Here is a 27,172-nt window from a genome sequence, read left to right as displayed (position 1 = left end):
CAGCTGCGTTCCTGGAGGAAGGGCACCCTACCCGTCTCAAGGCCTCGTCTGGGCTGTAAGTAGTTATGAGGAAGTTTAATTTTTCTTTCTCTATTTCTTTTGCCTTTGTTCCTCACACTGTTGCCAATGAGAGTGGTTGTCTAAACCGCCTGCCTGGGCTGGTCTCACCCGTCCTGGCCTGACTCACCCCCACCCCCAGCCGCTGCTCCGACCCGGTCCCCTCCTCCCCCAGCTCAGCCCCCTTCGCCACCGCAGTGCCCCTGCTGTCTCCTCACATTGCCCTGGCCAAGCCCCGTCTCGGTCAAATCTAGCCTCCACCTTGCCACACCTGCCCAGAGAAGCTGGAGGGACCGGGGGCCGCCCTGGCTGAGCCACATGGCCCCCATCCCTCCTCCCCCATTGTCCCCCCACTGCCCTCTCAGTCCCCGAAGCAGTGAAGGGTCATAGAGCACATAGAGCCCCATGTGCCCCCTCTGTGCCCAGGTCTGCTGCCCGTCCTGCCTGGTGACAAAAGCCACACCTGCTTGAGGGCCCAGGATCCCAGCCCTCGTCCACCCAGGCCCCAGGCTGCGCAGGCCCCGCTCCTCTCCTGCCACCAGCCACAATGCCCTCATTTCTCGGGGGGCCACCAGCCGAGCTCCCTTCCCTGTAACACCCCCCAAAGCACTGAGTGTGCACTGACTCCACGCCTCCTCCCTCCTCCCTTCCACCCTGCACTGCCTGGGTGGGTCAGCAGTGAGGCCCTGCCAGGAGGCCCCGGAGCTCCTCCTCCCCACCCCCAGGGTGTCTGGCTCTCCCCCCCTTGGGCAGCTCCTTCCCCAACTGCCCTGACTTCCTATCCTCCCACACCCAGTGCCTCTCCAGGCTGACCCCAGACCTGAGCTCGAGACCTCTCACCCCCTGCTGCTCAGCTCTGGGCACCAAGGTACCCTAAGCCAGAGGGTCCCCCTGCCCCCCCCCGACCTGCCCCCTCCCCCACAGCCAGCTCCTCAGCAGATCCAACACTGCTTGCAGCCTCTCGGCCGTGCTCTGGTCACTGTCCCTGCCCACCCTCACCACCTCCGGCTTCCACCCTTGCTCCCTCAGTCCGACACAACACAAGGCCCAGAGAGACCCTTTAAACCCTAAGTCCTACGGCGTCCCTCCCCCCACCCTGTGTCCAAGCTCTGCCAGCTCGACTGAAGTCCCCGGGGAGGGCTGGATGGTCTGCAGTGCCCTGCTTGGCTCTCCTCCAGACCCTGGAGCCTTTTGCTCAAAGGCCAGCTTCTCAGCGAGGCCTCCCTGAGGCCCACCCCCACTCTTCCCAGGCCGATGACCTCTGCCGCTTGGGGCTTCCTTGTCCCCACCCCCGGGTCAGCCACGTGTGTTCCTTCTCGGCACCCAGGAGGAGCTCAGCTGCTGTTGAAAGAAGGGATTTGGGGACACTCCGCGTGAGGTGCCGTGTCACACGCCTGGAGCTCTATTCCGCAACTGCTCGTGGGCAGCCCGCCCACCACTCCTGGTATTTGGCCATTTATCTTGTTTCCTGTCACTCTCTCTTTGCCTTCTTTGCCTGGTTCCCTGTGGATGGTTCTGCAGGCCTGGCCAGGCCATTGGACTGTCTTGGTCTGGTGGGAGCAGGAGTCCAGCCCCTCCCAGGAATGCCAGGCTGTATGGACGTGGTCATTCACTGCTTCCGAGGACTGCGGTGAGGCTGGACCGCCCCAGGGCAGCCGCTTGCTCACTGACCCAGCCTGACCTGTCCCCAGCGCCCATTGTACCCGGCACGTGGGTGGAGGTGCCATCAAGGTTCCTGGGGGTACCCTGCAGCCCATGCAAGAGGGCTCTGGGCGTCATCCTTGCCTTCCACTGCCTGGGCCTCCAGGGTCAGGGATTAGGAGTGTCCTGGGAAGGAGCTGAGCCAGGACAGGCTGAGGTACAGACGCTGGGCCCCGGGCCCCCACCCCAGTCCACCTGGATGGGGTCAGAGCTGGCCATCAGGCCTCCAGATCTTCTCCCCTCCTCACCCTCTCCTCCTATAACCCTGAGGCTTTGGCTTCACCCCTACACCTCTGCCCCTCAAACACTGGGCCCTCATCCATGTGGTGGTACGGTGACTTACGGGTCCTTCTGGGTTCTAGGGGTCCTCCCTCTCCTGAAGCACACAAGTGCCCCGGGATCATGAAGTGGGCGGCAGGCAAGCTAACACGCCTTCATCATCTCTGCAATGCCACCTCCTTGCTCTCAGCCTCCTGCCAGGGACATTGCTGCCTTTTCTGGGGCAGGGACTGAGCTGATCCAGGCCCAGCATAGCCTGCCCTTCCAGGGAGCTGTGTGACCCACAGAATGGCCCAAGCCCATTATCTGTGTGAAGCGAGGCCCAAGGTACCCCTAGGAGGCCATCCCATGACGACTGCAAGTATAGGGTGATGATCTGAGGTGTTTTTTTTTTTCCTAAAGGAAGTGCACTTTTTTTTTTTAAGATTTTATTTATTTGACAGAGAGAGACACAGCGAGAGAGGGAACACAAGCAGGGGGAGCGGGAGAGGGAGAAGCAGGCTCCCTGCTCAGCAGGGAGCCTGATGCGGGGCTCGATCCCAGGACCCTGGGACCATGACCTGAGCCGAAGGCAGACACTTAACGACTGAGCCCCCCAGGCGCCCCTACTGATAACATCTTTAATGGCTTATTTCTTTTTAAGGTCTGGTTATTTTCTGTTGATCACGGGAGACTGTCATAAATAAGATTCCCCTCTCAGACACCTAGGGCAGGGTGGTCTGGAGTGTTCCCTTATCTCTGGTTTCCTTACAACTCCACATTTTGGGGATTTCTTTGAGACTGATCACGGAGCCCCCTATCTATCTCTCCCTACCTAGCCCCGCCTGTCCCTTTCTCAATGAGGCGCCCCGTGGGAGATCTGACGCCCGGGGCGGGGGATGGGGAGCATCACTCCAGGGTCCAATCACTCCGGGGGACACACCGCTCAGGGGCGCATCGCTCCGGGAAGTGCATCATTGGAGGGGGGCACACCGTTTTGGGGGCACATAGCTCCGGGAGCGCATTACAGAGGGGGGCGCATCGCTCCAGGGGCGCACCGCTCTGGGGGCGCATCCCTCGGGGGGCACAGCTGGTGATGAGAAGGGGACACCGATCTAAGGATGCAGGGCTCGAGGGAGAGAGCACGGATCCCCGGGCAGCTGTCTCCCGGTGGTACTGGTCCCGAAACTGGGCGTGGTCTCGGGGCGGGGCGTCGCCCTGTGGCGGAAGCGCCGTCGGCCCCGCCCTTCCGCGCCGCTCTCGGATTGGCTGGCATGCAGGTGCCCCCGGGGCATTGTGGGCCGCCGCGCTCGGTCTCTGCTTCGCCATGTCGGGCTCCCCGGTGAAGCGGCAGAGGATGGAGAGCGCGCTGGACCAGCTCAAGCAGTTCACCACCGTGGTGGCCGACACGGGCGACTTCCACGGTGAGGCGCGCGGGACCCCGAGCTCCGGGACGCGCACCGACTGGCCGTGCTGGGGGCGGGTGTTCATGGACGTTGAGAGCCGGCGGGGCCCGGGTCGGGGCTTCGGGGAGGGGGCCTGAGGGGACGCGGGCCCGGGGTGGGGGCATCGGGAGTCCTGAGGGGGCGCGGGCCCATGCCCGGAGGTGAGGAGGGGGCGCAGGGGCTGAGGGCTGGGGAAAGGGGCAGGGGTGAGGGCAGGGGGCTCCCTCCGAGCTGTTGGAAAGCCCTGGGGGGAGCTTCCAGCGTCCGTGGGTCCTGGGAAGCTCGCAGGGGTTTTGCGCCGAGGAAGAGGTTCGAGGTAGAGCTGGAGCGAATTTCGGCCCAGACCACTTGGCCACACAGTTTGGTTCAGCAGATGTTGACTACTGAGCAGGAGCTCGAGTTAGTTCTGGGCCCAGAAAGACCAGAAATGACAGGCCGGCTTTGTAATCTCCTGTTGCACATACTTTGCGCCCAGGCCGGGGCCGCGCAGCCCGGCGGGTAAAACTCCGTGCACGGAGGAAAGCGAAGTTCTGGTCCTGGGGACCTGTCGTTCCTGGGTTTGCATTGTGTTGGTGGGAGAGAAGTGGGGAAGGATCATCCATCGGTCCTGGGAGGGCCCAGCCTGAACGGGCCTCCGTCCTGCTCTGCTGTGAACAAACAAGATTTTCAGGAAAACCGTGAAAGGCTGCACCGAAATGAGCACTGTAGAACTGACTTCCTTTCTTTTCTGCTTTCTCACGGTGGCTTGAGAAACAGGCTTTATTAGTTCTCTTTGGTAACGCTGAGTAAGAGGATTGTTTATCTAGCTGAGCGGAGGAGAGCGAACACCCACTTTTGGCGGCTTAAATACAAAACACTGAGACCCGATCACCGTCGGTCCGGCCTGTAGGCTGTCAGACGTCCCCACGTGGGCTGGCTCTGGGGGAACTCCTGCTCCCTGGGGCGCCAAGATCTCCTGCTCCCCGTGCCCTTCCATCAGACCTCTGGGCACTGACCTAAGTAGGATAGAGTGTGCTGGAAACGTGGCCGCACCTTTTCTGTGCCTGTTTCCCCTTCCTCTTTTCTTTTTTTTTAAGATTTTATTTATTTATTTGACAGAGAGAGAGAGCACAAGCAGGGGGAGTGGCAGAGGGAGAAGCAGGCTCCCCGAGGAGCAGAGAGCCTGATGCAGGGCTCGATCCTGGGACTCTGGGTTCAGGACCGGAGCCCAAGGCAGACGCTTCACCGACTAAGCCACCCAGGCGCCCCTGTGTTTCCCCTTCTTAACACTGAGAATCATTTTCCCTCTTTGCTTCTTTGCCGGAGCCTTGGTCTGGACTGCTTCCTGCGGCTCTCCCTGGAGAGGAGCCTTGGGGGAACACTTGTTCTTTTTCCCTTCCCAGAAATATCTAAATCCATGTGCTGACATTTTTCATTTTAATGAATAATCGCAACTTTGTAAGAATACAGTAGTTAATAATGTATACCCATAAACATGGCATAGTTGCAAATCCAGCATTTGGTTTTGTGGTCATTTTATGAACTGAAGTTTCTTACCTTTGGCAGGGGCTGGGGGGTGGGTCCTAGGCTGCTGTGAAAATATAATCAAAGCCATGGATGCCCTCCCCAGAACAGTGCCCCCGCCCCCTGCAGTTTCACATTCAATTTAAGGGTCCCTGGACCCTAAAGCCCATCTGTTGACCCCAGCTGAGTATTACTTTTGTTTTTAAGTTTGTCAGAAGTCAACCTTGTCAAGGCCTAATTTTATGTAATAAAAGGCACTATTCAGTACATCCCTCCATGAGATTTGAGCCTGCAAAAATACCAGTCCAGAACATTTTCTTCCTTCCTTTTTTCCTCCCTCCCTCCCTTGCTTTTTCTCTTCCTCTCTTCCTCTCTTTCTGTCTTTCTTACAGGCTCCATGCCCGGTTTGGAGTCCAACATGAGGCCTGAACTCCTGACCCTGAGATCAAGACCTGAGCTGAGGGGCACCTGGGTGGCTCAGTCGGTCAATTGGTGGGCGCTTGATTTCAGCTCAGGTCATGATCTCAGGGTGGTGGGATGAGCCTCGCATCAGGCTCCACACTCAGCAGGGAGTCTGCTTGAGATTCTCTCTCCCTCTGCCCCCCCCCGTCTAAAATAAATAAATAAATCATTTTTTAAAAAATATTTATTTATTTATTTTAGAGAGAGAGAGTGGGAAGTGGGGAGGGGCAGAGGGAGAGAGACTCTCCAAGCAGACAGACTCCCTGCCGAGCGTGGAGCCTGATCCAGGGCTTGATCCCATGACCCTGAGATCATGACCTGAGCCAAAACCCAGAGTCGGATGCTTAACCGACAGAGCCACCCAGGGGCCCCAGGAGCACTTTCTCAAGTTATTATTTTGAAATATAGACTCACAGGAAGTTGCAAAATTAGCCTGTCGAGTCCCATGAATCCTTCACCTGCTGTCCCCCAGTGGTGACATGTTCTGTGACCGTGGTGTGATGTTGGCACCAGGAAGCTGGCACCAGCACAACCCTATACAGAGGCTGCAGGCCTGGCTCCGTTCACCAGTTGCAAGCCTGAATGGGGGTGGGGCATGGCATTCCCCGCAGTGGTTTCACAACACGTATAGATTCTGTGCCTTGTGCTCCTGACGACTGCCCCCTTCCCTGTTCTCGGCAGCCGCCAGTCTGTTCTCCGTCTCTGTAGTTTTGTCATCAAAGCATACTTTGAAAATACGAATTTGCCAAATGGATTTACTGACCCCGCTAATGGTCTGGAGCAGATGTGTTTGTGAGGGTGCGTGGCCGTGGGCTGGCTCAGCCTCTGGTCGGCGAGCCTGCAGGTTAGGCTCCGCGGGTTTCCTGTCATTGCCGGCTTGTTACTAAGAGCTGACGTGGTGCGAGAAGGAAGAAGGCCGTGCGTGGGTGCAGTCGCGTGCCCTCACTGTCGCTGGCCTGGGCGCCAGGCGCCTGCCCATGGTAGTTTGGCCGCAGGAAGTGCCCTCCCAGCTGTGCCCGCTGCGTGCCTCGCCCCACGGTGGGAAAGTCAGCCCCCACGGGCACCTCGGATCTCTGGCCCTCATCTTGGTAGCGGTTGTGTTGTGCAAACAGCCTTCTGGGACAGGGAGATGCGTGTGAAGTGCCCCTGCTCCCCGGCTGGAAAACACGCTGGCCTCGGCTGGTGTGCGTGGGGCTTAGAGGGGCTCTTCTGTGGCAGAAGGAGCGCTCCACTCACTCTCCTGCTGTCCAAAATTCTTTGCCTAGCCATCGACGAGTACAAGCCCCAGGATGCCACCACCAACCCTTCCCTGATGCTGGCTGCCGCGCAGATGCCAGCCTACCAGGAGCTGGTGGAGGAGGCCATCGCCTACGGCCGGCGGCTGGGCGGGTGAGCTGGGGGGGCGCAGTCGGCCGCACTGGCCCCCGGCTGTTACCTCCTTAGCGGCATTTTAGTTCTCGGATGACTTAGACTCAAGGAAGGAAAGCTGGGTTTCTTTATGTTTATTTTTATCAACTTTATCAAAGTGTCATTTACATGTAGTAAACTGCCACCGTAGTAAGTGTCCAGTTCAATGAATTGTTTACAGGACCGTGTACTCCCTACAAACACCACCCCAGTTAAAGTGCAGCACCCCAAAGTCCCCTTGCCCCCTTTTGTGGTGAGTGTCCCGGCCCTGGCAGGCACTGACCTGCTCTCTGTCGTTTTATCGTCTTGTAACAGCTTTGCTGCAGGAAGATTCCCTAAGTGCTCAGTTCAGTTTGTTCTGGTAAATTTTTTCAGTGGTGCAGCTGTCACCGCAATCCAGTCTAGAATGTTCCCTGGTGCCCATTCACAGTCCGCGCCTGCTCCTCCCCCAGGCAACCACAGGCTGGCTTTCCTCGCCCTTTCCCTGACGGCACTTTCCGTCTCCATGGGGGTGATAGTGCCCTGCTGGGCGGGTCCCTGCAGGAACCAAGGCACAGGCCGCGTGCGGGAGTGCGGTGCTTGCCCTGAGTCCTGAGTCTGCCCTGCCCTCCACCACATAGCCCGTTGCAGCCAGCTCCCTTTCCCTTCTCCAGAGGCTGGCCCTTGCACCTCGTTGCATCGGCAAGGCCTTGGTGCCGTCCCCCGTCCAGCTGCCCTGCGGGTCCTCACCCATGATGGGCGGGCTGGAGATCGTCCCATGTGCGTTGGGCTAGTGAGGAGCCCTGGACAGTGGGCCATTTTGGAATACCACAGTGCACTTCACTCGCCTGCCCAGGCAACTTCAAAGAGATTGAAAGGATTATTTTTGTCTAGTGCCACAAGATGGAGGGATTCAATTTGGAATGATGAAAAGTTCCAGAGACGGATGGTGGGGATGGCTGCACGGTGTAAACATACCTAATGCCCCCGAGCTGTGCACCTAGACATGGTTAAAATGGTGAATTTTTATGCTGTGTGTATCTTACCACAAGTAGGGAAAAAAAGAAGATGAAGGGAAAGGAATTTGCTGCAAAGGAATGAGAGAATTTGTTTTGTAGAATCCTGTGCACTTAAACCTAAAAGCTTTTGACCTAATTTTTTTCCCTTGAATTTCAGGTCGCAAGAGGAACAGGTTAAAAATGCTATCGATAAACTTTTTGTGTTGTTTGGAGCAGAAATATTAAAGAAGATTCCAGGCCGTGTATCCACAGAAGTGGATGCCAGGTAAGGACTCAGGGTCCTTGGGGTCCAGGGGCAGAAGCAACTGTCTGGTCCGGAGATGGCGCCTGTGCTGGCCGGCGCCCCCTGCTCTGCGATTCGAGTTCAGCCTGAGTTTCTGTGTAAATGCCGGGGACGAATGTGACCGTGAGTGAGATGGGCTTCCAAGCTGCTCCCCACGGGGTGGCAGAGCAGGCCGCGGGCGCCCACTCGCTCCTCTTTGGTGGGCGTCCGAGGCGGGCTGCTCGGCAACGGGCCTCTTGTTCACACAGGTTGTCCTTTGACAAGGACGCCATGGTGGCCCGAGCCCGGCGTCTCATCGAGCTCTACAAGGAAGCCGGGATCAGCAAGGACCGGATCCTTATAAAGCTCTCATCCACCTGGGAAGGAATTCAGGCTGGAAAGTAAGGATCCCCTGTGAGGAGGGGTCTGGTGGGGGCTCTGCTTCCATTCCGGGGCTGGGGGCTGCGCAGCTGTGGGCACGTTCGACCCTCAGTCCAGAGAGGGTCAGCGTGGGGGGCCAGGTCACCACCATCCAGAGAAAAACCAGGCCTCTGGGGGATCCCCAGTCTCCCGTCCCCCATCTGTATCAGTTATAAAAACCAGCTTGTTGAACCAAACGTGCGGAGCGGGAGAGACCGGAGACCACTGACAGCTGGACAGCGGTCGGCGAGGGCGTCTCCTCACACGTGCTCGGGCCGTGTGTTCACTTGGCCCACTTAGCACCTGCAGCCACTCATCCACCTTGTTTCTCTGGCTTTGCTGGGCTGCTGCTTTTGCATCAGTAGAATCTCCTGACACGTGGCTTTTGTGTCTGGCTTCCCTCACGTGGTGGCGCGTTCAGGGCTGCATCCCTGCTAAGGCTAATGTTCCAGTGGGTCCACACCACACTCTTGTGTGTCCACACCACACTTTGTGTGTCCACTCACTGTTCCGTGGACACGTGGTAATTTCCGCCTGTGGGGCCGTCACGAGTACTGCTGCTGTGAACATCCGTGCACAGGCTCGGACACGTGTGTTCTCTCCCATGGCACCTCCGTGGGAGGGGGGCTGCTGCGTGGGACAGTCCCTCCGTGCTTGGCCGCTCCTTGGGCAGCCTGCCGGTTCCCACTGGTGCCGTCTGCAGCCCTTCTTTCCTTTTCCATTTACTCAGTTTTTATTTTTGTCAGTAGTGATTGGAAAAATGTTCTGAGACTTCTAGAAATTATTCCTGACACCAAGTCAGCTGGTCCCGCTCACCAGCGCCCTTTCCCCAGAGCCCTCTGGCAGCTGGTCACACCAGCAACAATCTCCTAAGTCCTTGAGCGGGCAAATCAGAGTAGTGCAGCCAAGCTCAAGAGAAACTGCCGATAAAACAGAAACATAGAGGAGGCTGCAAATGCCAAGGTCTCAGGCATCGGCGCCCGTGGTCACTCACGCTGCTAAACTGAGGTCCAGATCGGAGGGGGCAGAGCGTGTCCGAGCAGCTCCCGGGGCCGTGGCCACACAATTTCATAAGGCTGCAAACATCCCTGCAGCAGGGTCAACACGAGCGTGCTTCGGCCTGCGAGGTGGAGTGGGGCGGGAAGGGTGGCTGGGGACATGTCCCTGCTTGGCGGCGTGGCTAAGCGGCCCTCGTGGTCGCGGGAGCTCACGGCGGGAGTCACGGCGGCGCAGGACTGGCTGCTTCCAGATGAGCTCTAAGCTCTCTGCAGGGGTTGCTCGCGGCCAGATCCGTCTCATGGCTTGCGCAGCTTTGTCTCACGACATCCCGGTGCTGAGGGTGGAACGGACGGTCTCGTCCTGGGTGAATCTCCCCTCCTAGGCTGTTTTCCCCAGTCTGTCTTCCGTCTCACGCTTTTGGTAAAGTCACCTTCCCGGAGCGCCCCATTCGCTGCTTCCGAAAATGCACGGCGTTTTGCCAGTCAGGTCAGACCAGCACAGCTGCTGGGTCTCGTCGAGGCCTCCCGCGGGCCAGCCTGAGCTGCGGGCACCTGCACCGGGCACGCAGGCCCTGGGAGAGGCTAGCCCCTGCAGGGTCCCGGGCCTGTGCCACCACCGCCACCAAGTCCTCATTCTCTGCAGCCGCGCTTCGTGAACACCGCCGGGTGGCACAGGGCACAGGCCCCTCTGAAGCTGTCCCTGGGGGGGAGAAACACGGCCAGAGGGGCCTGAGCGCAGGCTCAGCCGTCAGGGCCCACTCCCTGGCACGTGACTGTGTGGGCACTGCCCTACCCTCAGGGCTCAACCCCAGGATGTCCGGTGGATTGGGGGGCGGGCGGGGGGGCTGCAGGTGCGGGTGGGACAGAGAGCAGGACAGCACTGCGGTCAGGGGGGACTCCGCGGTCTCTGGCCCCGGCAAGCTCTGTGATGAGCCAGGGGCCCAGGTGCGGGTGCACGTGTCTGGGCCAGGGAGACCCACTGTGGCTCTCAGGGGGCCTCTCTTGCCTTTGTCCCTGTTTAGAAATGTGGGTTTGATGGAGAAAATTCCAGTCACCGTAGCCCATCAGGCAGAGGGTGGCACCTGTGCCGTGGGGGAGGGGCGGCCCGGTTGTGGTGAGGGACTCCTGAGCGGCTTCCCCACCGAACGGGGGGGGGGGGGGGCCGGGTGGGGGGGGGCCCCCGGGGGGGCCCCCCCCCCGAGGGGGGGGGGGGGGGGGCACTGTCTGGCTGTGCCCACGGGAGCGCCCATGCCGCCTGTGGACCCGCAGGCCCGGCCTTGCTCAGCCTGCCCTGTCCCCCCAGGGAGCTGGAGGAGCGGCACGGCATCCACTGCAACATGACGCTGCTCTTCTCCTTCGCCCAGGCCGTGGCCTGCGCCGAGGCAGGAGTGACACTCATCTCCCCCTTTGTGGGGCGCATCCTCGACTGGCATGTGGCCAACACAGACAAGAAATCCTACGAGCCCCTGGAGGACCCTGGTGAGTAGCCCGTTGAAGGAACGGGGTGAGGGGCTCTGCTGGGTGGAGGGGACACAGCGGTGGCAGCTCTGGGCCGTGCTGTGGGCGGGCACCGCTGCCGGCGTCCTGGAGGCCGTTCAGGAAAGCAGCGTGTCGCCCCAGGAGTGAAGAGCGTCACCAAGATCTACAACTACTACAAGAAGTTTGACTACAAGACCATCGTCATGGGTGCCTCCTTCCGCAACACCGGCGAGATCAAAGCGCTGGCAGGCTGCGACTTCCTCACCATCTCGCCCAAGCTCCTGGGGGAGCTGCTCAAGGACAACAGCAAGCTGGTCCCCGTGCTGTCGGTCAAGGCGGGTAAGCCCTCTGGCCCCTGGCTTGCGGCCGCCTTCACCCTGCTCTCGGAGGGCATAGGCAATGGACTGGCCTGAGGCAGCCTGGGTCCCACCTGTCGCGGGAGCCCTGCTGGGGCCCTGCGGAGAGATGCCGGGCAGCACCAACCCCAAGGGGGTGGGATGGGCGGGGCTGCAGGCGGGGGAACGGGCGGCTGTGGGAGGCCCCGGTGCCTGTCCTCCCCAGCCCAGGCCAGCAACCTGGAGAGGATTCACCTGGATGAAAAGGCCTTCCGCTGGCTGCACAACGAGGACCAGATGGCCGTGGAGAAGCTCTCAGACGGGATCCGGAAGTTTGCTGCGGATTCTGTGAAGCTCGAGCGGATGCTGATGGTGAGTGCCCCAGGCTCGGGTGCGGAGCTGGAAGGTTCTCGGGGACTCTGGGGGTGTCGGCTGCCCTGGCCGCCTGGACTCTGCCCCACAGGTTCCGGGCCAGCCGCTGGTGGGCACCCTTGTAAGGAGGCCATGACTCCCCGTCTGCGGCAGCCCCGACCATGGGCCTTACCCCTTCCTGCGCAGGAGGCAGGGGTGCGGGGCAAGTGGGCAAGTTTCCTGGCATCTCTCACGCTCTCCCTTCTAGGATCGCATGTTCAGCACCGAGAACGGAAAATAGCACCGTGCCTGAGCTGGACCACAGACCTGTGCCCTCTGAGTTGGGGCTGATTGCACATGCCTTGTGATGAATTTTGCATTTTTTACCAATTGGGGCAGGGATGGATCATAGATTCTATGTAAAATTTTGCCTAATTAATTAAAGCAGTCACTTCTTGTGCTACATTCCTTTTTCTAGCTCCAGTCCCTTTCCCCTCGGCACCAGCTGCCCCAGGCTTTGGCTCCGACGTGGCTCCAGCTGGGGTGACACAGGCAGGGATGGTCCCTCACCTCGGCCATGAGCCTCTGCTGGGCAGCAGGCCCGGAGCCTGGGAGGCCTTGGACTTTGGTAGTGGGCAGGGGGTCCCAGGGGCTCCAGCCAGGCCGCCCCGGTGCTCAGCTCCTGTGTGGAGCAGTGGTGCCACCTTGTGGGGATGGTTTGGTGTGCACGGGCTCTGGAGCAGCTTCTGCTCATGACCTGCTGCACGGGGAAGGGCTTGGTGGGGGCAGCCCCGCCCACACCCCCACCCCCCACCCCCCAGGACCAGCCTGTTCTTGGAACAGAGCAGAACAGGCACAGCCTACAGGGATGGAGGAGGCCGGGCTGGCCACCTCAGGTCTGCAGGCAGAGCCAGGTGTCAGGGACAGGCCTGGTCACTAAGGGACCGCTCTGCACAGCTTTCTGCAGGGATGCCAGGAGCATCCTGTGTCGGGGTCAGAGCACCCAGGCTGGCGGCTGGTTCTGGAGCGGCCCCCTTGGCCACGTCCCCAAGGGCAGGAATAGCACAGCACACACAGTGCCGGGCCCTGGGGAGAGGACCCACCGAGGGCGCACAAGCCTGGCCCCAGCAGGTCCAGCCTATGCTGAGAGCGCCCCCCTAGGGTGTGCAGGAGGCAGCTGGGTGTCCGAGTGCTGGGCAGGGCTTTGCGCCTGTCTGGCTGCGTCCCAGCCCTCGGCTGATGGGCAGGCGGGCGGCCAGCTGGTCAACAGACTGCACCCCAGGACGTGTGCACGCATGTGACTGGACGCAGCTAAAACACATCAAGCCCACCCACCCACTCACATGTACAAGCTGTGGATTTTAACAGAGACCTGCAGACCACAGAGACTGGCTGTTGGGTTTAAAGATGTTTCCGTTTGAAGCAGTCTCTACACCCCATGTGGGGCACAAATCCACCCCCAGGCGGAGCTGCGTGCTCCCCGACTGAGCTGGCTGGGCGCCCCGACCCCCTAGCCTTAGAACATTCTCATCACCCTGAAAGGAGGCATCCCGTTCATTTGCACCCCCTGCCCCCTGACTACTCCTACTGGATTTTCTGGCTATTTCATGTAAATGGACTCACACACACTCTTGAGGTCTGGTTTCTTTGCAGGACGCGGGCAAGGTTCAGTCTGTGCAATGTTATCAGGACTTTATTCCTTTTCCTGGCCAAATCACGTTCCACCACGTGGACATTAGCATTGTCTGGTAAAGAACACCAGGGAAACTACAATTTGCTTAAAGTGTTTGTTACTATAGGTGATGCTGCGACATTCAGGCGTCACTTCTGTGGGGCTGTCGGTTATTTCTGGTGGGCGGATGGCACGTGGGGACATCCCAGAACAGCAGCCAGCCTGGGGTGTCTGCACCCTCTCTAAGCCTGGAGGCTGCCCCAGCCCTGCACCCCGCACCTGGCAAAGCCAGGAGCGAGCCGCCGCGGCCGCCCAGGGCACGGGGCTGTGTGGGGCGCCTGCCCCGCACCCTGATGTGGAACCCAGGAGTAGTCTGGCCAATCTCGGCAAGTATTATTAGCTCTTCGCAGATCACACAGATGAAGCCCAGAAGGCGTGATCTTTAAAAAAGCTTTTGTCCAGAGACGTCGATCACCCTGTGGCGGTAACTGAGGCACGGAGTAGGACCCAGGCCTCTCGGTGGAGCCGGCCAGCCTGGCCATGGCGTCAGGAGCTCCTGATACGGTCCCCCCCAGAAAACATCCAACAGAGGAGAGGGTGGGAGCATCTCCGCACACTCTATGGTGCCGGAAGCGGCCTGGGACTCGGGGGGTGCCTCGCCTCCTTCCTCCTCCTCTGTTCTGAGGGGTCGGATACAGCAGAGCCAGACAAGCCAAGTCGGGGCGGGGAACAAGCAAAGGTGGGACCCACAAGAGGACCTGCCCAGCTCCCGGAGGCCCCATCCAAGGGCCACGGCCCAAGCTGGCCCCCGAGACCAGAGGGTGATCTGGCCGTGCCAGGAAGGAGCATCCCCAGCACAGGCCTGTCGGGGCCTGGGTGGTGGGGACCGACCGGCACCCCACATGTAGCCCCAGGGTGGCTGCTCCCCAGGCCTCTTGCCCAGTAGGGCCTGTGCTTTGGTCACGTCTACCTCGAAAGCCCTGGAGCAGCTACAAACCCACAGGCCATGCGGGCAGGGCCATGGGTGAGCAGCGCGGCTTCCTGAAGACCCGATTAAACGCGTTTCTCTCAACGTCAGAAGCGACAGCCTCACGTGGTGTCACCATCACACTCGAAACCACACACCAGACAAGGATTAAAATTAGGGCAGCTCCTTCAGCACCGGAAGGTCTGGGGCCGGTCTGGGGGCCGGGAGCTTGCGTCCACCACAAGCCGCGCCCACCCCCCCTGGCCTTGGGCAAGTGGAAAGTGCTGAGCCAGCTCCAGCCGGCCGGACCACGGCTCCCCCCACACCCACAGGAATGGGGGGCAGCACAGAGGCCTGGGCAGTCCTCACCACACAAAACGGGATCCTGGTGCCGCCAGAGAGGCTCAGCCTGGGTGGCCAGGGACAGGCAGAGGGGAGGGGCCAGCCGGCAGTGCACGGGAAGACCACAGGGGCCAAGACCCACACCAGGACCCCCCCCCCCGGCCGACTCACTCGGACCAGCTCTCCGTGCTAAGCTCACGTGGAATTCTCAGCGACCACCTGATGGCCCTGAGCCCCTCCCCCCACTCTGTCCCAAGGAGAGCAAATGGCCTGGGGGTTGGGAGGTCGACCCCTCCGCCAGAGGGGACACTCTGCAGGGCTGATTCTCGGGGGCCTCCAACAATCCCACCGGGTCAGGTTGGGGTGTCTGAAAGTCACTCTCCGGGGCTGTCAGGGAGGCGGGGCCCCTGGACGCCTGGGGAATCCAGCCATCTCCAGGGACGCCTGGGCGGTCTGGAGGCGGCGGCGTCCACTGGCGGGCGGGAAGCCATCTCACTTCCTGCAGGACGGGTCAGGTCAAGGCCCAGGCTCCCGCAAAGGGCTGGTCAGCAGCCCGCATCCCACCCGCCACCCCGTCCACGGCTCCTCACCGGCTGCCGCAGAGAAAGAGCAGGCTGTGCATGGCTGGGACGGTGGAGCCGGCATTCTGGCCTGTGACGAGGTGGCGGTCCAGCACCACGTGCACAGCGTCGGGCTCACTGGCTGCGGGAGGTCCCGAGGGCGCGGGCCTCAGACAGGGTCACGGGCCAGGCACGCCCTGACAACCAGCCCCCATTCCCTCCCAGGGACCCCCAGAGCCCCAGGCAGCCTGTCCGGGTCTGAGCTGCAGCCCCTGGCCGGGTCCCCCACCCCCGCTCACCACTGAAGCTGGCGCCTGCGTCCTTCACAAAGTCCTCCACGATGAGGGGCAGGCGGGCAAAGCCAGGCGCCCTGACGAGCTCGTACACGGAGGGCTGTGGGGGACAGGGGTTCCCGCCCCCACGTCAGGGCACCATGGCCTCCACGGTCGCCCCTCCCCTGGCATCAGGGCCAGTGAGCGAGCCTGGCAGGTGGCCTCAGGGCCGAGGCCCCCAGTGGGCGATGGGCAGAAGAGCAAGGCACAGAGTCCCAGGAGGGGGGTGGTGTGGCTACAGCCACACTGAGGTCGTGCCCCTGCGGCTCTCCTCCCCCCTCCCGCCTGCCCCGTGCACCACCTGCCAGGCTGGCCCCATGCAGCCCCAAGTCCTCGCAGTTTAGACCCTCCCTCCAGCCCCCTATCCAGCTAGGCCCTCTCCCCAACTCCAGGCCCTGCACCCAAACTTCCTGGCCCCGAAGGGTGTCGTGCACATGACATGCACAAAAGTCACGTCTCAACCCGACCCCAGCTCCTTCCCAGGGACCACGATGTTGCCTCCTACCCCACCAAGAGCTCCCCCCGTGCTTCCCTCCCCACATCCAGAGCACGGGCCGTGCCTTGGGGGCCATCCTGGATGTCAGCAGGGGAGGGGAGGGGAGGGGAGAGCACAGCTGTCAGCCTGGTGCCGGCATTCTCCGTGATCCTGGTCTGGGCAAGTGACCGTCACCCCTGCCAGAGGGGACACTCCCTGAGCTTTCAAGCACGTACGCAGGTCTCTGACGCCTGTCTACAGCCTGGGACCCTCCCCTGCACGACACTCACCCCCGTGACGCTGTAGCCTTGGAAGACCCAGGATCGGTCCTCGTTGGTGGCACAGCACAGGGCTGCGACGCCATGGCCCACCGCGCAGATGGGCTCTGGAAGCACAGGCAGGGCTGAGGCCCTGGACGCCTCCGGGGCCCCTGCCCCTCTCCCGACACCTCCCGCCTCAGAGCTCCCTCCCCACACGGTCAGCTCCAGGACGAGGCTCACAGCCGTTGCAAATTTTTGGTGGCCGAAACACAGGCACAAGCAACACGAGGCTGCGGCAGGCCCAGTGACCAAGCCCTGGCGCGCGCCGCCCCATGGACCGTGGTGTGGCCCGCAGTGCTGCAAACGTCCCAGCACGGCTGCACCAGCACGCGCGCCGCCCGTCTGGGGACACCCTCCCGTCGCTCCCTGTCCTTCCACTGCCCTACCATTCCCACGGTGGCGGCGGCGGCCGGGAACAATGACTCTCTATCCAGACCGTGCTGGAAACGGAGGCCCTGTTCCCACTAACAAAAGACACTGTGTGGAGCCCCTGGGTTTCTGTCCGTTGGTCCCTAATGAGCATCTTGTCCCCGTCCCGCCCAACGTGCCCGGCACAGCCCAAAGTCAGGCCCGGGCAGCACGCCACATCTCCACGGCCCCTGCTGGCCTCAAACCCTGAAGCCCACGAAGAACAAGCCAGCACGTTGCCCGCCCACCTCAGAGGAAGTTGGGGGGTGGGCAGCCACCAGCCCCCATGGAAGACGGGCAGAGCGTACCCGGGGGTAGCGACCTGAGGGGCGCCCCACCTCGAATGTGTGCACCCGTGCCCTCCAGGGCCCAAATCAGAGGCTCTTCATATCTGCCCTGTCTGGCCCCTGAAACATCCCCTCTGGCCTCTCCTGGCTGCTGGTCGAGCCCCATTTCTCATGAACCTACAAAGCCCCTATCCACACCCCAGTCCCACGGGTCACTTACTGCTCTCTGAGCGAAAATGCTGGAGGATGCGGGCCAGGGAGCCACTGCTGGCCAGGTCGGCCAGCGCCCCGGGACAGCTGGGAATCAGGAGGGCGTGGTACCTGGCACCTGCGGGGAGATCACAGGCAGGTCAGTCACAGCGAGGTCGCTGGCTGAGGCCAGCCCCCCAGGAAGACCAGCCAGACGCCATCATTTGTCATTTCTCCCCACACGGGCTAAGGCTCCCGAGACCCACAAGCCATCCCTGCCTTTTCCGTGTCTCCCTGTGCAGCCACCTCTCTCCCCTATTTATTTATCTTTTTTTAAGATTTTATTTATTTATTTGACAGAAAGAGATAACGAGAGCAGGAACACAAGTAGGGGGAGTGGGAGAGGGAGAAGCAGACTCCTGCTGAGCAGGGAGCCCGACGCAGGGCTCGATCCCAGGACCCTGGGACCATGACCTGAGCCGAAGGCAGACGCTTAATGACTGAGCCACCCAGGCGCCCCCACCGCTCTCCCCTAGACAGAGAACTCTGGGCCCAGGATTCAGGACTGGACGCTGCCCTGGACAGTCACAGCACTTCGTGGCAAGCCCTGAGTGCATCAGAAGCAGAAGGGAGCGCTTTGGAGGCCACAAACCCACCTGGAACCCCCACAACCCAAAGCCCCAAGGTCTCAGCACCCCGGGCCCCTCACCATCAATGGACTCCAGCTTGGCAGGGCTGGCATATGCCTTGAGGCGGAAATCCTGCACCCAGCGAGCATTGCTCTCGTTCACGTCCACGAAGTCCATGGTCTTCCCCTGTAAGAGGACCCAGAGGCTGCAGGCCAGGGGCGGACACCCCTCTGCTGACTCACGGGGGCTTGAAATGCTGACAAGAGCTCGGGCACAGCCCAGCCCCCTCACCCAGCTGTGCCACAACCCACCCCCAGCTGCCCCCTGCGGGCCTCAGTGGCCTCCTATAAAGTGGAGCTACTGTCCCCTTGGGGATGACAACACAAGCAAAGGGACCAATATGTAACCCATCGCTGCCATGACCCCCAGGTGCCACGCCAGAGAAGAGACCTCCTGGTGGAGGTCCGCCACCCTTGCTCCTATATGCAGGTGCTGACCCACGACGAGGGGTCCCCCTTGCCATCGGTGGGGCCAGAGCCCAGGAAACAGGGACCAGAGCTTGATGATTCCACCAAGGACCTAACCCTCAGCCCTGCCACCTCTCTTGGGGTCACACCAGCCTCAGGCTCCCTCCTCCTCCCAGGGAGTGACAGCACTCTTCCAAGCCTCGCCTCCAAACAGGTACAGACCCCATGGGTCCGGCTGACTCACCCCAGGAGTGGCCACCTGCAGGTTGAAGGTGGCGCTGGCCAGCGAGAAACAGTGGAGGAAGGACTGGGCAGACACACCTGCAAGGTGAACACAGCTCTAAAAAGGCCACTACTGGGCTCTGTGGGGAGGAAGAGGGGCTGCAGGGCACAACTGTCCCCGTTCCAGCCTGGAGTCTGCCCTCACCCAAGGCCCACCTCACCGTCCTGGGGCAGCAGCCCCAGCCCACAGGCCCCACTCCCCGCAGGACGGGCTCTCTACCCAGGCTGGCCACTAAAAGCCTCTCCAGAAGGCAAACCCAAGTGCAAGGTCCCCCCAACCACTCACTGAACCACCAGTGACCGAGCCAACCCCCCACCCCCAGCACTCAGCCAGGGAGAGGCCACAGTTGTGGGGCTGTGGAAAGTGTCAGCAAGAACATGGGTGCATTCCGACCTGCCCCCCCCACCCCCACGAGCTGGCCCACCCTCATCCTCAATTTAGGACACTTGGCCTCTGCTCACAGGCTCCTGGACCCTGCCCCCATCCCCAGTGCTGCTCACAGCCCTCTTCTGCCCATTTCCAGTCCAAAAGATTCCTAGGTGTTGGGGGCTGTGGCCCCACCAGGGATATCTGCTTCTAAATGGGCTCGGTGTGCATCCCTCCACCTTTATGTTAATCCTGGACCCAATCCCTAAACCTCATCTTCATCTTTATTCACCCTCACGTGCTAATGAGTATTACTCGCACAGACTGCACGCATTGAGCAAAGACAGCACCCACAAATCATCCCCCAGACTGCCTGATTCTGCCTTCAGTTCCTTGAAAACGGCTTCACCCCTCCTCAAAGGTCTCTGGAGGGCCCCCTCTTGCCTACAGTGCCCTAGTGGCCTTTTCAGAGCTGTGTCCCCTCCCCAGGGCACAGCCACGCCAGTCAACCCCTCTTCACCCTTACCCCACTCCAACCAGCCACGTCTCCTAACCCCAGCCCGCCTCTCCAGGACTGAGCCCCACTCCTGATGGCTCCTTCCACCTCACACTGGGCACAGCGCTTAGGGCCCCTGGGGCTCGGCACACAGTGACTCCTCGACCTGCAATCCTCCCTCCCTTGTCCACTTGGGAGGCTAGAGTTCAAGGAGACCAGGCTCCAGAACCAGACCCCAGGACCCAACCGTGGGTTCTCCACCATGTGACCTTGGGCTCATCACTTCCCTCTGACAAAAGAAAGCACAGGAGAGGACCTGGAAAGTGCTCAGGGCAGTCAGGTGCCTTCCAGCTCGTCTGCTCATCCCTTCCGCACTGGCCCTGAGCGAGATCTGCACCAGTAACGGCAGACCCCACCACCAGCCCTGCTGCCCTGCGGGAGCCCCACGCCAACCTCACCTGGTACCTCACACGGCAGGACTGTGGGGTTCTCTGCCTCTGCACACCTCCGCCCCCGAACAGTCCCTTCTCCAACGGCTCACCCCCCGGCCACAGGCTCACGGCCCACCTGCTCGCCCACCTGCCCGGAAAGGCCCGTGGTCCCACCCGCCGGCTGCCTAACCCCCAGGCGTGCCGGAACCCAGGCCGTCCCCCGCAGCTCCTCGGAAAGCCCACCGCCCCTCACCACACCCTAGCCTGCCCGTCCAGGACGGAGGCCCCCAAACTCCAGCACCTCACGCCCCCGAGGCGGCACCTGCGGGCGCCATCCCGGGACCCGCTCTCCTCCCACAGAAACGCCGGGCTCCGGGTCCCCCCTGCAGTAGGCCAGGGCCCCCGCGCTCCGCTGTGGCCTGGGGACCCGGGCCAGGCCAGGGACACCGGCAGCGCTCCCTTTCCAAAGAGGGGCTTCCACCGGCTTCCCCGAAGCGCCGCAAGAGCGGACCGCTCGGAGTCGGCGGGCCTGCCCGCCGGCGCCGCTGGACGCCAGCCGGTCCTCGCGAGCCTCACCCTCTGCGGCGCCGCTGGCCACGAGGAGGCAGGCGGGCCGGCTCGACAGTCGCTCGGACGCCATGGGCTCTACCAGGCCGGCGCGGCCTGCGCGTGCGCGAAGTATGGTGCGTGTATGTGCGCGCGCGCGCGCGGCCAGGAAGCGCCGGTCACGTGCTGCGGCGTCTGGAGGCGGGGCCGCGAGCGACGCCGCGCGTATGCGCCGTCTCTCCTCCCGCCCCGCCGGCCGGGCCAGCTCGGGGGGCGGTGCCGGGGGGCGGTGCCGGGGGGCTGGGGGTCGTGCAGGCGGGGCTCGGAGCTTGGCCCCAGGGCCGCGGGAGAGAGCGCGGGCCGGCTTCCCCAGCCTGACGCCTCAGCATCCCTGAGCAGACCCCTGGCCCGGCCCCTGGTCGCAGTCAGGAACACGGTGCCTTCCCCTTGTCCTCGTCCCTTGGGACAGGAGCGTGAACCAGGAGAGAGGACTCCTGCCCGTGGACGAGGGTCCCCGTCCCGTGGACGTGGGTCCCTCCCTGTGGATGGACGTCCCTCCCTGTAGTTAAGGGCCTCCCCCCAGCGTGCAAGGGTCCCTTCCCGTGGATGATGGTCCCTGTCTCGTGGATTTGGACATTTAACCCTTGATCACTGAGTCCCCCTGCCCAGTGGGACTGATGTCTTGGGGGTGGGGGCTCCGAACATGGATGCATAGAAGGTGCCAGCAGTTTGTTAGTGAGTGAGAAGAGCAGTGGAATGGGCCAGCTAACAGGGCGAGGAGGTGGGAGGGGTGCGAGCTCAGAGGGGAAATTGGGGAGCACATCTAAGGAGGAAAAAACTTTAAGGAGGACACTCCCCTGGGGCAGAGAGGGCGGGCCTGCAGCGGTTGGTCCTTGTGCGCACAGGGGTGGGAGTCCGGAGACCAGGGAGGGGTCTGCAGGTGTCTGCACCATGCGGGGCAGGAGGGATGGGTTCTGCCTCACCAGGATGGTTGTGGGGAGACAGAGGCATCCAGGGTCATGGGGGCTCAGCTGAGTCCCTGGAAGAATATGGGTGTCACTTCCTGAGGTGATTCTGGGTGCTGTTGGGCCAAGCTGCATTTGGAGCAGTGTTTCCATTGATTGTGTGGGAGGCAGTCAGGTGGGTAGACATGTGGGTCATCTGTAGACTGTCAGGTGCCCTCTAAGGCCTGGGCAAGAGAGAAGGGAGGCCGGGAGAGGGCCTTGGGCACAAGCTGGTGGTGAAGAGGGACAGTCCCTGCCCTTGGCCCCCACAGGCCACCTTCCAGGACCCCCTGCTTCCAGGGAGGAAGGGCAAGCAGTAGGGTTCCCTCAAGGTCCTGCCAGCCTCTGGTCTGACTAGGGAAAACTGTGTCATGGGTAAGAAACACCAAAGTGGTCGGGGCGAGGCCAAGGTGCCTCTCCTGGGCATGCCTGCCTCCACAACCACTGTCCCTGTCCTCTGCTGACGAGGCCCCACACACTCCCACAGCTCCTGACTACCTGCGTGCGACCCTCAACCTCGGCAGGGCCCTCCCATCATGAGCGAAGCAGGAGCTAGGGGCTCCTGGCACGGGCAGGGCCTCAGGACAGGGGACAGGAGCCGTGTGGACGGGTGGGGGACTTCGGACGGAGGCCCACAGGCCCAAGGTCAGACCATAGGCTAGGCCTAGCCACAGGAAGAGCTTTCTGGGTGTGGGGCAGGCCCCCCACATGCACATTTGTGGGACCAGGGGCTGGAGATGCCAGACCGCAGCGAGGGCCATGGGATCCTCCTGCTGGCCCAGTGCCCCCTACACCACCCCAGGGCAGCCCTAACGCCTCCCTCCTCCTGCATCACAGACCTCATTAAGCCACGCTGGTCTTCTCTGTCACTAAGAGGATAGACGAGGTAGCCTGGCTGCGGCGCTGTGCATCGAGGCTGATGCGTGTGTGCACAAGTGTGCCCCTGTGCCCACAGGTGGTGTGCACCCCACTGTACGCTTGGGTCCTTGCAGGACGCCTGCTGGATGGACCCACCTGCCTGAGCAGAAGCAGACCCTCTAGCCCAGGTCCCCTGTGTGCACATAATCCTGCACGTGTCCAGGCCAGTGTGTGTGGGCAGGTCAGTGGCTCCCAGCACAGGCAAGCCTGGAAGGATCCCTCGTGGCATTTGGAGTTGGGGTGGGCAGCCTGCACAGGGGCAGGTGTGGTGATCTGGGGCCTTAGTCTGGGTCTGGCGGTGGCCTGCCTCTCTGTGTGTGCCCCTGTGGACAGTGAGGACTTGAACAAGATGATGCCGGAGGCCCTGTCGTGGTGACTGGGGTTAGTCCTTAGTGGGGGTACCCCCCAGATGAGGTTGTGGTCTGTTGCCCTCTACCCTCTTCCTGAGTGGGTTCCCATTCCAGTGGGTCAGCCCCTTGCCCCTTATATGCCCTCACGCCCAACAGGTGAGAAGGGGGATGCTACTCAGGCCCTGCCTTGGGCATGATTGGGGCTGCTGCAGGGGGATCAACTGGCAGTTAGCTCTTCCTCCCAGGGCAGAGCACAGGAGAGCCTCAGGGGACAGAGGGGTCTGCAGCCAGTGGCCCATGTCTGATGACTGTCTCCTGGGAAGGATCCAGGCCTGGGGGAGAAGGGTCTCCCACTTCGAGCCCTGTGGTGGGAGTAACCCCATCCCCAGGCCCTCCCTAGGCCCTTGCCAGAGTCACAGCTGAGGTCCTGAGATGTGGGACGCATGGGCGTGGAGTTCTAGGGCATCATCTACAACTTGTTCAGGTGCCTCATCATCCAATAGTGACTGCCTGGGTGGGGGAGGGAAGGTTGGGGGAGGGGGCTTGGGGACCGGGCATAGGGGCTCTGGGGCCGTGGAGTGATGCCCTTGAACCTGGGGTTTTGCCTTTGTTCAGGGACCCTGAAACATGAGGTGCAGGGGGCCCCATGACATGTTGTCACGCACCAATCAGAAGGTTTCACTGTTTCATTCCTCTCTCTGGAAATTGCTCCAGATGGAGCAAGGATGGATGGGCGGGGGGCATTTCTGGGGGCCTTTCCAGCAGACGGGCTGACCAAAGCCTCAGGAGCCCCAGGCTCCCTTGCTTCCTTCCTTTCCAAAGTGTGCCTGAGCCGTTCCCTGGCTTGCTACTCCTCCCTCTGAAACACGGGAGCTCTTCTTTGTCTGGCAAACTCCTAACTGTCCTTCAAAGCCCATGGGCACCAGAGGCACCATTTGCCCTCAGAAAGGCACTCCCTGGGGCACCTGGGTGGCTCAGTTGGTTAAGCGGCTGCCTTTGGCTCAGGTCATGATCCCAGGGTCCTGGGGTCGAGCCCCACATCGGGCTCTCTGCTCAGTGGGAGGCCTGCTTCTTCCTCGCCCTCTGTCTGCTGCTCTGCCTACTTGTGCTCTCTCTCTATCTCTGTTAAATAAATAAATAAATAAATAAATAAATAAAAATATAAAAAAAAAAAAAAAAGAAAGAAAGGCACTCCCTTTCTGAGAACCCCCTAAACTCACAGAGCTTCCCTGAGTGTCCCCCCTCCCCCATTAGGGCAGCCTAATCACTGCATGGACCTCAGACAGGAGACTTGGGACTGGGCTCTCAGGGCCGCTGGCCAGGTGACCCATGTCCTGGGCCCCAGATGCATCCCTCCTCCCAGCAGGGCTCAGGCTTCAGGCTCTTCTTTGGCTGAGGCTGGGCTGGGTGGGATCTGGAGACTTAAACCCCAAGCACTTGTGAGTCATGCAGACCCTGAACCGGACAGCAGAGAGTGGCCGCCCCTAAGGGCATGGGCTGCTGAGGCCAGGGCAGTGGGCTGGGAGCACAGGGTCCCTTCGCCTTCATCACGTGGGACACTGGCAGTAGTTGAGAGGGTGGGAGCTGCTGCTTCCATGTCCCTCCCAGGCTGGCAGGGTGTGAGCCGAAGATGTCAGCCAAGTGGGCAGGCAGTTTGGTGGCCTGGAGTGGGGTGATGCGACAGGGGGGCGGGCTGCACGCTGCCCAGGATATTAGGACAGGGATGCATGGGTAGATGGGAGGATCCGGAGGAGTGTCTGAAGGGGGTTCCCCTCAAACACACCTCCGGGTACCACTGTGCCGGGTGGGGGGCGACGGCCCTTCTTCCCTATGGCAGGGAGGGGTCCCAGTGATGCCAGCGCAACACCCTCTGCAACAGCACAGGGGGTGAGCTGCTCTCCTGCCAGGACAGTTGTCCCCTGTGCTGAGGCTGGCGGGTGGTGGACACTCTGTTCACCACCCCTCTGACAGTCCTCAGCAGCCCTCCCTGCACCGGAGACACTGGACAGAGAGGTCCGGGTGCACCAGGGACAGCCACTGGGACACAGGGAGCCTCTGCCTGTCCGGCCCGGGGACCAGGTGTGAGGTCAGGGAGCCGCAGGGCCGGGGCTGTGGGGGGCTGAAGACCAGGAGTCAGAGAGGACTGACCCACAGCGGCTGGGGTGAGGCTCGGGAGCAGAGTTGCCTGTCACCCATGCCTTCTGTGGGGTATTGATCACTCTGCCCCAGGGAAGGAAGAAAGGTTGTAGAGGACCCCACTTAGCCCCATGCCCATCTCTGGGGAGGAGGACAGGGTCCGGAGACAGTGGCCAGCTCTACTCCCTGGTCATGCCAAGAATGCATTCCAGGATGGGAGTCCCCAAAGAGGAGTTGCCCACTCTTGGGGGAGGGAAGGGGTGCTAGAGAGAAAAACAAAGTGGGCCCCCCCACGCACACATCTTCTGCATCCTTATAACCTGGCCACCCAGGCCCTACAAAACCCACCGGTGGCACAATGTGGTGTGGGCTGGCGATAGGAAGACCTAAGGTGCTGGTACGAAGGCTGAGAGCCCAGGTCTCCGGGGAGTCCCCGTGGTGCCCTGGGGTGGCAGGGTCTCCCTCTGACAGTGCTCCGCCGGTGGACACCGCTGTCCCAAGAGATGATGCTCCCACCTGCATTTTCCTGTTTTCCTGATGGCCTGGAAAGTTGGATTTAGATTTATAGTACATACTTTTTTTTTTTTAAGATTTTTTAAGTAATCTCTACACCGAGCACGGGGCTTGAACTTACAACTTACAAAGATCAAGTCATGTGCTCTACCAGCTGAGCCAACCAGGCACCCCTGTTGTATGTACTTTTGATACACTGAATACTTTTTATAGCTGGTATTTTTTAAGACCTTAAAAGTAGTTCTGTAATAACAATAATTTAAACCGGCCCTGGGGGACTTCTGGGTGGCTCAGTCCGTGAAGCGTCTGCCTTCGGCTTGAGTCATGATCTCAGGGTCCTGGGATCGAGCCCCGCATCGGGCTCCCTGCTCAGCGGGAAGCCTGCTTCTCCCTCCCCCACTCCCCCTGCTCCTCCCTGCTCGTGCTCGCTCATCTCCCTCGTGCTCCCTGTCACTATCTTTGACTCTCCGTCTCAAAACAAAACAAAACAAAACAAAACCAAAAAAACCCAGCCCTGGACATCCCTAAGAGTTTGCTTCATTTTGGAAAGGTCCCTACATTACTCAAGTTTAGGGACACAATGAGACAGAAGCTGAGCATCAGAACCCCACATGGGGCCCAGGGACCTCAGCTAACCTAGTCTTACAGTCCCAGGGAGGGGATTCCAGGAACTGAGTGTGTGTGTGAAATTAGAAATAAAGAAACAGGAGATCATCACCAAGGGCTACCACAAAGCTACATGGACAGGTAGTGGTGTTAGCCGACCCAGGCTCAGAACAGGCCTGGCTGGGCTGAGAAGTGAGAGGCGAGGCAGCAGCCTCAGGCTGGCGGGGACCATCCTCATCCTGTGCTACATCGGATCTGCTGATGGAGAAGAAGTCACATTGGATCTCCAGCTCACTCCATGCACAAAACCTAAGGTCCACAGATAGATTGAAACATGACATTTACTAAACATGAGCAAATGCCAAGAATATTAGCCTGAAATAAGGAAGAGTATCCTTCCTCCTAACTGAGATCCCAAAGTGTATATGGTAAGGGGAATGGGAGTTAACGTGTGATAAACTCAGACTTTAGAACTTCTGTGCTCAGGAGACAGAGCAAAAGGGAAGCCAGCCACTGAGCAAAGATGTTTGCAGTTCGGCAAAGGCCCGGTAGGCAAAACATGTAGAGAAGTCCTCCAAATAAATGAGAAGAAGGCATTCCGTCCAATAGAAAAACGGACAAATATCACCAACAGGAAAAATCACAGAAGGCAAGACCCAAATGGCCAAGAACTTTGTGAAGAGAAGTACATTAGATCCGTGCAAAGAGAAACAAGCAGAAGAGGCCAGTTTGCCTCAGTTGGACTAGCAAAATCTAGTGTTTCACCCTGCCCTGTGTCACCACGGTGAGGGGAGCAGTGCCCTCACGGCCAACCCCCGGGCTCCAGCCGGAGCAGCCGGGTTTAAGAAGCCCCCACCGCGCGGCCCAGCAATCCAGCTGCCGGAGTGTACCCAAGAGAAGAGACTGCAGGGTCTTGAAGAGACATGCGTGCATCCCCATTCACAGCAGTGTTAACTCACAGCAGTGGAAAGGTGGAAACAGCCCAAGCGTCGTCGACGGACGAACAGATAAACGTGGTTCATCCACACACCGGATTGTCACTCAGCCTGAACACGGAGGGACACGCTGACACCTGCCACAGCATGGATGGACCTGGGGGACGTGATGCTGAGTGAGACAGGCCAGACACAAAGGGACAAATACTGCAGGATTCCGCCCACATGAGGTCCTTAGAGTCTCCAGATTCACAGGGAACAGAG

The 27,172-nt window shown here is 60.9% G+C and overlaps 2 protein-coding genes across 3 annotated transcripts; one reads left to right on the top strand and one right to left on the bottom strand.

Moving 5' to 3' along the window:
• The first annotated feature begins 3,291 nt into the window (after window positions 1–3,291).
• On the top strand, window positions 3,292–12,141 carry TALDO1 (transaldolase 1). The gene is made up of 8 exons (XM_032414620.1): window positions 3,292–3,440; window positions 6,692–6,815; window positions 7,989–8,096; window positions 8,363–8,494; window positions 10,815–10,990; window positions 11,132–11,329; window positions 11,552–11,697; window positions 11,945–12,141. Exons 1-8 carry the CDS (start codon window positions 3,344–3,346, stop codon window positions 11,975–11,977), a joined length of 1,014 nt encoding a protein of 337 aa, XP_032270511.1. The 5' UTR covers window positions 3,292–3,343; the 3' UTR covers window positions 11,978–12,141.
• A 348-nt stretch (window positions 12,142–12,489) lies between these two features.
• Window positions 12,490–20,606, bottom strand: GATD1 (glutamine amidotransferase like class 1 domain containing 1). Of its 2 annotated transcripts, XM_032414621.1 has the most exons (8): window positions 20,477–20,605; window positions 18,569–18,645; window positions 17,938–18,043; window positions 17,260–17,367; window positions 16,315–16,409; window positions 15,517–15,610; window positions 15,248–15,359; window positions 12,490–15,156 (listed from the first exon to the last, which is right to left on the bottom strand). In XM_032414621.1, the coding sequence occupies exons 1-8, from the start codon at window positions 20,538–20,540 to the stop codon at window positions 15,150–15,152; spliced, it is 663 nt and encodes a 220-aa protein (XP_032270512.1). In that variant the 5' UTR covers window positions 20,541–20,605; the 3' UTR covers window positions 12,490–15,149. The 2 variants fall into 2 exon arrangements, with proteins under 2 accessions (XP_032270512.1, XP_032270513.1); XM_032414622.1 differs by lacking the exon at window positions 12,490–15,156 and having other exon boundaries at window positions 15,244–15,359; window positions 20,477–20,606.
• Between the last annotated feature and the right edge of the window lie 6,566 nt (window positions 20,607–27,172).

The sequence above is a fragment of the Phoca vitulina genome, unplaced genomic scaffold (assembly GCF_004348235.1).
Source record: "Phoca vitulina isolate PV1807 unplaced genomic scaffold, GSC_HSeal_1.0 scaffold16, whole genome shotgun sequence".
Classification (NCBI taxonomy): Eukaryota; Metazoa; Chordata; class Mammalia; order Carnivora; family Phocidae; genus Phoca; species Phoca vitulina.
The sequence above is the reverse complement of the archived record's forward strand: the minus strand, read 5'-3'. Positions and strand labels throughout refer to the sequence as shown.